This window comes from Xyrauchen texanus, chromosome 34 (assembly GCF_025860055.1).
Source record: "Xyrauchen texanus isolate HMW12.3.18 chromosome 34, RBS_HiC_50CHRs, whole genome shotgun sequence".
Classification (NCBI taxonomy): domain Eukaryota; kingdom Metazoa; phylum Chordata; class Actinopteri; order Cypriniformes; family Catostomidae; genus Xyrauchen; species Xyrauchen texanus.
In genome coordinates this window covers 25624394-25633415 of record NC_068309.1, presented here as the reverse complement: position 1 = coordinate 25633415, position 9022 = coordinate 25624394, and the positions used below count along the sequence as shown (strand labels likewise).

At 38.4% G+C, this 9022-nt stretch overlaps 1 protein-coding gene across 2 annotated transcripts; it reads left to right on the top strand.

Moving 5' to 3' along the window:
- Positions 1 to 654: 654 nt before the first annotated feature.
- LOC127628075 (uncharacterized) lies at positions 655 to 7408 on the top strand. 2 transcript variants are annotated; one of them, XM_052104752.1, is made up of 2 exons: positions 655 to 827; positions 5493 to 7408. In XM_052104752.1, the coding sequence occupies exon 2, from the start codon at positions 5495 to 5497 to the stop codon at positions 6275 to 6277; it is 783 nt and encodes a 260-aa protein (XP_051960712.1). In that variant the 5' UTR covers positions 655 to 827; positions 5493 to 5494; the 3' UTR covers positions 6278 to 7408. The 2 variants fall into 2 exon arrangements, with proteins under 2 accessions (XP_051960712.1, XP_051960713.1); XM_052104753.1 differs by lacking the exon at positions 655 to 827 and adding an exon at positions 3611 to 3746.
- Positions 7409 to 9022: the final 1614 nt, after the last annotated feature.

The following is a 9022-nucleotide window of genomic DNA, read 5'->3' as shown; positions in this document are numbered from 1 at the left end:
ATGTTCCCTGAGACAGCTATGATAGGCTCCAGCTATGACCTTATACTGTATAAGATGAGCAACTAAAGAAGAGCTGTCTTCTGTTAAAGAATGGTATCACTATTGGTATATAGGTGGTGCTCTTTCCAGATTAAATGAGCTTGTGTTTAGTGTGAAAAACAAATCTATGTTCATTTAATAATCAAAAGGGAGCTGTTGTATATCTACTGTACTCTACTGTCTTTTAGACCCATTTAGAATGGTTGTTTGAAATTTTCTACAAAACAGAAGGGTATTATTTTTTTCCTAGTTATGATAGACTCTAAAATATTAGCTAAAATAATCGCTTTTATTTTATTTTTTATTTTGTGTTGGATCAACAGAATTTAAAATTAATACAATGTAGGAAATCATTTTTTAGCGTGCTAGCTATCCAATACTTTATTTGTAAAGAGGAAACATTTGCCTGCATCAAGTTAACAAATTTGATTTGTTGACAAATTTGATGGTAGTCTTTCATATAACCTCTGACCAGCAGTGATAAATGGAGTTGGATTATATTGAATTTAGCAGGGCTGGTGTGTCATTGTGTTGATCTTCAATTTGCTCCACCTTCCCTCATTCAAAACAACCTCCTCCCTCTCAACTCGTTCCTCTGGCTCTCTCTCTCTCTTTCTCACACCCTTCCTTGTTAGACAACACTTTTGAGAGTGAACATTTATGTTTATGGCTTAAAAAGGCAGTCTAACCCATATGAAGTGTATTTAATGATATCACCTTTTAGGGGAAAAGTGCGACAGTTCCCCCAACACTTGTGGACTATTCAGAACTACTATCTTCAATAACAGGTAAAGAAATATGAATGTTTACTTGTTGCATTTCACTCCTGTATGTTCATGGGTAGGTTAATCTACAATGAACATTTTCATTTTACTGTATAGCATAATACTTGCAATGTATTTTTGTTGATTTCCACTGTGCCCAAATACGTATGGGCTTGTTTAACATCTGAGGCAGCATTATCAGGTGTTTGTGTTTTAGACACTCCCAAGTTTACTGTCCATTCACAGCAACAAGTGCCTGATGAAGGTCATTTAGGGTTTCATATACTTGCAGACCTCACCTTATAAACACGGCAAAAAATTCTCTTCACTCAAGATAAGAGCACCATTCAGTGCCCCAAGGTTAAAATTTAGTTATATCTCTAAATTTACTCCTAAAACATTTGACTCAACGATTCCATCTTTTTGAAAAAATTACTTTAGGTGAGCAGTGCATTGTATCAAAGTTAAGTTCACCCAAAAATGAAAGTTCTGTTGTCATTTACTCATCCTCATATTGTTCCAAACCCATATGAATTTCTTTCTTCCATGGGACACAAAAGGATATGTGAGAATATTATCCTCGGTCACCATTTGCTTTCATTGAATCTTTTTCCCATACAATGGGAGTGGTTACTGAGGCTAACATTCTGCCTTAGATCTTTTGTGTCACACAGAATAAAGTTACTGTGGAACAACGTGAAGGTGAGTAATTTGGTGAACTAGCCCTTTAAATTATGAATTCTAAACTAGTGTTTTGGTATCCGGACTGAACTGTGTGTTTTCTAAAGAATGCAAACAAATGTTTTTATGCACTGCCTTGTCAAAAAAAGAAGTCACTGTTGGGATTTAAATAAGCAGATACTTAAAAGTCTATGATTGGATCATTATTGCAGTGATTAATATGTGTCAGCTGGCAACAGTTCTTTTTAACCTTAACTGATGCTGTGTGGAGCTTCTCGCTCCTAAACAACCATAATGGAAGAGGTATCCTGCGGTTGTGGAGAATGCTGAAATCACTGGAATTGGGTTAAAAACTGTCCAATGCATTATTAAAACCTGGAAAGATAGTTGTGAACCTTCAGCTTCACAGAAGAAATGTGGTCAGAAAAAAAATCTTGAATGATCACAAAAAATCTATAGTAGAACTTACGACTATGTTTAATAGTGTAAGAGCATTTCCACACCCAAAATGTGACGAGTATTGTATTCTCTCCTTATTCCGACGGGAATAAACGGCTGTGTGGCCACAAGAAAGCCACTTGTTAGTGAGGCTAATCTGAAAAAAAAACCTACTTCAATTTGATAGGTAGCATAAAGAGTGGACTGTGGAGCAACAGAAAAGGGTAATGTGGTCTGATAAGTCCAGATTTAGCCTATTTCAAGGCAACGTGCATGTCAGGGTAAGAAGGGAAGCACACGAAGCAATGGACCCGTCATGCATAGTGTCCACTGTACAAGCCTCTGGAGGCAATGTTATGATCTGGGGTTGCTTCAGTAGGCTCAGCATTGTCATGTGGCAATAAAATTAAGTCAGCTGACTACCTGAATGTACTGAATGACCAGGTTATCCCATCAATGGATTTTTTTTTTCTGCCCTGATGGCACAGGCCATCATGCGTGTCATGTTCACGCCTTGAGGAGGCAAAGCGTGACCCTGACACGCGTCCGCTATTGGACCAGCGTGTGTATTACACGCTTTAGCATGATACCGGGTTGCACAGGCATATTCCAGGATGATAATGCCAAGATTCATCTGGCATAAATTGTGAAAGAGAGGTTCAGGGAGCATAAGTAATAATTTTCACACATTAATTGGCCACCACAGAGTCCTGACCTTAACACCATTCAAAGTCTTTGGAATGTGCTGGAAAAGACTTTACGGAGTGGTTTGAATCTCAGCCAAAAATGAATGCAGCTCTAGATGGAAATAAATGTTGTGACACTGCATAAGGTTGTCGAAACTGTGCCACAACGAATGCATGCGGTAATCAAAGCTAAAAGTAGCCCAACAAAATATTAGAGCATGCAACTTTTCTTTTTTTTTTTTTTTTGTCAATCTGGATTGGCTCCAATTTTGAGTACCAGTAAAAACTGGAATGTCAATGTGAGATTTATCTGTGCTTTAATAGGTATGTCAATCACTGTATGTTTAGCATCTATTAATCATAGGTAGGATTTACTGCCACATCCTTCAACCGATCTGGCGAGAGATTTTGTATATTTTTCCTTTTCTACCTCCTATTTCTTTTGTCCATTACTTTCCAGCTGAAAAAAAAAAAGCTGGTCACCATGTTGTGTTTTGAATGCTAGTCCACAACATGGGATGCTAGTGTGCTGATGCTAAAACAAGGCTATTTGACCATCTTAACCAGCAAAACTTCCTTGTGGATAATCAGCATTATTATTGAAACCAGACTGGTCGACCAGAAGTTTTGCTTCTGAACAACATTGCTATGTGGGTCCTCCAGCTAAACCATCACCATTCCAGCACTAACCGTCATAAACCAGCCTAGATATTGTGTGCTGCTCTTTACTTTCACCAAGGTTCTCTTCTCCCCACCACATCAGTAAAATCCATTTTGCTAATAATTCTATACAGCACCAGGGATGGAAATGAAGGTGCTATTTTTAGGAGAGAGAGAGAGAGAGAGAGAGAGAGAGAGAGAGAGAGAGAGAGAGAGAGAGAGAGAGAGAGAGAGAGAGAGAGAGAGAGAGAGAGAGAGAGAGAGAGAGAGAGAGAGAGAGAGAGAGAGAGAGAGAGAGAGAGAGAGAGAGAGAGAGAGAGAGAGAGAGAGAGAGAGTGTTATTTTTGTGTGTGTAGCAGCAGTTAAGAGGTTTCAAGGGGAGGCAGGGAGTGGAGGAAGCACAAGGAAGAGGAGAGGACTGAATACCGAAGAGACCCATCGGCCATCGCTACACCAGGCAACCAGAGACCCTGCACAGGTGGGACCTGACAGACATCAAACTCAAAACCAGGGGGAAAGAGAAATTACCTACACGGTGTTAGAACAGAAAGATATTTGCATAACACCTGAAGTCTTGACGCACTCAAATCTGATGTGCTGTTGATGAATAGATGGCAGATAATTACATAATTTTTAAATAGATTTTTAATCTATTTTGGGAACTGATTAATTTAACGCCCTGAAGGTTAGGGACCGGTCAAGAGATTCTTTGAATTTCATCAGCTGTCGTAAGAAACTGTGATGTGTCAGATGTCTGTTGTAATGGGTTGTGTAAGGCAGACCTACATTGATCTGGAAGATTTGTAACCTTTTTTTCTGTATGTTGTTTTCTTTTACTATTTAGAACTGCGTAGGGGCATTTAAGGGCTCTGAAAATGCTAGTAAGGTTTAGGCAACAAAAATTAACTGAATATAGGAATAGGTGAGAATGGGTGCTGGATTGTTTACACTGGTCCTCCACAATAAAAAAAAGGGGTGTTCAAATGATTTGGGCATGGGGTGTAGGGAGGAGCTGGTTGTGTGTGTTCGTGCGTGTGTTCTCTCCAGTTGCTATGAAATCTGAGCACAGCCTGGGATGTGATGGGAAGAGGCGTTTCCATGGAGACTGGGCTTGCACATATTCCTGTAATCAATTCTTCCCATTATATGCATCGATTTCTGGAATTACAGTACAGAATACAAGATATGATATGGCCTGTAATGCCAACTTCTAAAACCATGTTGTTCAATTATGAAAAAACAATGGCATTAATTTCTTTTGAGCTAAAAAAACAGCAAAATATGTGTGAGTGTGTAAGCATGCATTTGTGTATGCAAAGAAATTGCAATTTCAGAAATAATCTAAGGAATTTAGTGTTTTCATTATGCATGCAAAATCATGAAATGAATCGACTTAAAATATATGATCTGTCGTAACAATAACTAAATGTAAGGCTGCACTTATGGTGTATGTCATCAGAACCAAAGCAACATCCGAGCAACCCTTGATACTAGGATAGAAGGTGGATTAGAGTTGGCATATTTTCGTATTGATTTTGTGTCGTTCTACAGAATTTGGATGTCTCTGCTCAAAGCAGCCTTAACTCGCCTGTGCAAAGACGAGTCTGTACTCATAAAAAAAAGAAAATGTGACCGGTGACATTTTTGCAAAATTACATGGTTCCTTAAACATATAGCGGCAGTTCCGAGGTGAAATGTCCACTGAGTGGCGTTAAAAGTGAGTTTCTCCAAAACAAATGCTCTATAGAGTTCTAAATCAACAACCTACTTCCCTAACTTCAACCTAACCGATGGTTTCATAAAAAGCAATGTGTTGTTGCATCAAAAGCAACAACACCATTTTGTGGTGGTTCTTTGACACTTACAGTTTGCATGTTGACTCCTCCCCCGGTTCTTTGCATCGTAAGTGCAACACACTGCACAATTTGATTGCACTCGAACAAGCTTATTGTTAATGTAGTCGATTACATAATGTATCATGCGCTATCGTAGAAGTGTTTTGATGTCATGAGAGAGCATTGTGTGAGGAGTGTAGATATATATAATTTTACTTGTGATTTGTGTGAAAGGAAATGAGTCTTTGTTTAAGAGCCTCTAGTGTACATTTTCACCAGGAAACTGCCGTGATGCATACAATGAGCCACATAAAAATAATTTAGCATGTTTTCTGATGCTTGTAGTTGAAGACACATTATATAATGACCCACTATTTCCACTTTTACAGACATGCGACCAAGGTCCAGATTACTGGTGAAACGTGGCATGCCCACCATCAGGGAGGGCTATGAGGAGCTGGTGCAGGACCTGAACCAGACTAACAGCCAACACACTACCACACAGGACTACTTCCTCTCCATCTGCCATCTGGCCCGGCCCACATTCCCTCTGCATGAGCCTGACTGTGACATCCTTTCCATCGGCCCTTTGGACTCCCCAAAACCCTGCTTCCGACTGCACAGCTTACGCCAACATCTACAAACTCCACAGCCGCACACCTCCCGCAAAGAGCAAAACATCGCCAGACCTGCTCCGTCAGAACCGCTGCAGGCCCAGGCCCCAAAGGAGGGCAATGGATGCAGAGGTGATGGCCCAGGCCCTGCAGATCCGCTAGAGTACCTCTACAGCCACAGAGGCGCACTAGCGCTCTCCACCAGGAGGGGGAGCATTCCTCCACGCAGGCCACGCAGTGACACCTTTCCAGGCGTCTCGTCTTCACCTGACACCCATCGCAAAGGCAGCTGTCCTGAGCTGTGCTTGGCCGAGACTGTCACTACGCCGACAGTCCTGCAGCGGTCGCCGCTCAACAGGAAGAAGTTTGATGACAGTTGCCTTGCTGCTCGCAATGGCGTGCCCAACGATCTCAATTGCACCCCTGCTGGATTGAGGGGAAAGAGCAATTGCTGCATGGACAAGCAGACCATTGTGTCCCACTGGATCACAGAGTGCCGCAGTGCATGGAAGGAGGCCCGCATTCATGCATGCATGCTGCCGGCTATTGCCGAGAAGTAATCTAGGCATGCAACACTCCTAAAATGAGAAAGTTGAACAGGACAGGCATACATCACGTACAGTAACGTGGAATATTGTGGAATTATGACTTTGCACTGCAGGTTTATATGCATATACATTACCTTTTTTTAAAAAAAATTATATTTAAACCTATGTGCCGTGCTGATACTACACCTTAGTGCAGAGTTACAATGAATGTCAATTATAAGACTGATTCAGTCCAGTAATGTCCAGTTGTGATAAATGCACTGATTGTTGGATGCCTTTAACATTGTTTAGTAATGTTTAAAAAAATAATAATAATTAAAAGTAAAAACATTTATCACAATTTCAGTTCTAATATAGAATATTCAATACAATAGTTTAAAGGGGATCTGCATAATATTCACAGGTATGCATCTCACTTCATCTAAAAACATATATAGCTGGTACTACTTTGAAGACCCAGCTTGTGGCAAAATTGTATATTAGGCAGCTACTGAGATGCAGAATGAATACGCCAAGCTTCCAAAACTACATCATCATACATTTGATGGAAATCCAAAATTCCAAGATCTGCAAACAATTAAGTGGTCGAAAGGAATAGAGTACTTATGCCTAAATACAAAAATTCTCTAAATCTCTCCACATACAGATGTTCAGATCCTAATAAATATAGTAGATATTATATCTAATTTAGTTTTTTGATATTCATTTGATGTCTTGACCACAAACTCCTCCTGGTTCACCAACATGGAAGTATATTGATGACAAATGTCTTTGAAACAAAAAAGCATGCTAAACTGCACTACTGAAAAATAAACGCATTGCATTAACAGTGCTGTCGTTTTGAGGGGGTTCAATTTTATATGGTTGTATATTAAAGCTGTGAGTATTTCAATTGAAAACATTTAGCACAAAATTTCATCATAAAAAAATGCAATAAAAAAAATATTCACCTTCCAAAGAATTTACAACTGAATTTTAACACTTAAAATTTCAAAGGTGAATTTGCATAGTGAATTATAATGGACTAAATTTTACCTTTTTAAATAATAAAGATGAAATCAAATTTTAAAATATTTTTATAAAAATTTTTTTGCAAGGTGAATATGTATTGATTTTTAATTATGGAATTTTGTGCAAAATATATTCAATTGAAATATTCACAACTTAAATATACAACCATATGAATCTGCACCCCCAAACAAATGCATGCACTGTTAATACAATGCATTTATTTTTCAATTAGTGCAAGTCGGTGTGCCTTTGAAAGATATTTGTCATTAAAATTATTCCATACCACCTAATATATCACTATTTACTGAAAACAAAAAGGGTATGTTCAAGGACAGGCCCAATGCATGTTAAATGTTTTTGGCTATGATAATTCATTGTCATCTATTGACTATGCTCGGACTCTTGTTTCCAAGTTCAACCAATGGAGCATGGTGTTTCCACTTGCAAGCACAAAAATCTGTTTTAGAAATTACTGTAGCTCCGTTGGAGGATAAATAAAGGGAAATTATAAAATTTTCTGGTAAGAAATCCCCTTCAGTTCATCAGTGGACCATATAATAAAAAATCAGACACTCAGAAATCATTCTGATATTTTGATTTTGACATTAAGCCAATGTGGAACTGCACTGTTATCATTATTGGACTGTTTGTACACATCCAGAAAATCATGTTTCACTGCATTGATTTGATGTTCCAGTATTTTGATCATTTTACTGTTAGAAAATAAATAAGTGGTTGCATGTGACTGAAAATTATTTTGTATTCATGCATTTGCAGTTTCTGTAAATTATAGATGTAATGATTTGGGAAGAAACTGTATATGACACTGTATGAGTAAAGAAAATCTGTCGTTTGTAAATTTTCAGCAACCTTGTAATTTCTTTTCCACTTTTTTAAATTAATAAAATGTCTGTGATAAAACAGAAATATAAAATTTTGGATGAGTTATTTTCTTGTGGATCCACTCAATGACCAACAAAATTAGACAAAAAAATTACAATGAGTCTCCTGAAATTTTTAGCAGTCTATCCCATTACTCTAATATTGCATTATAGTATATAAAATTGTATCAACCTGTAAACTTATAGAGCCTATTCTTTATATCTAGCGTTTGTAGTTATGTAAATCTTGTAGATAAACAGAAAAAAAAAAAAAAAAAAAGCTGACATTTTGGACAAAATTCGGACAAAATTTTTTTTAAAAATGATTTAACCTAGGGTGATATCAGACACAATCCACAAAACATAAACTATATTCTAATGTAAATAAATCAATAAATAACATTAACCTAAAAGGAATTAACAACTACAAGGATATCCAAAAAAGGATCTTCTGGTTTAGCAACCCATTTGGATTAGTAATTAAAGGGTAACTAAACACCTGCTCAGAGTCTGACTCCACCCACTAGAAATATTTGAAAATGCAGGAAAAGTGGGCAGACCCCGGCGGGGATAGAGGGAACGAACCGAGTGCGGGGCTGAGCGGGGGGGGCACCTGAGACTCGTAGTGACGGATTAATTGACAGCTGCTGTCAGACTCTATGTTATTATTATTCCTCACACGGTCGCAAGACGACATGTACATGAATCTGGCGTGGTGAGCTGGAACCTGCTTACGTCAGCTGTCACCGCTTACGTCAAGAAGTACCGCAACAGCCAATAGGAAAATTCAACTGCAGTAGCCACTGTTCAACCTGAAGAGGGCAGCACTCAGACGTTTTTACACCATATATTGTAGAATTAAAAC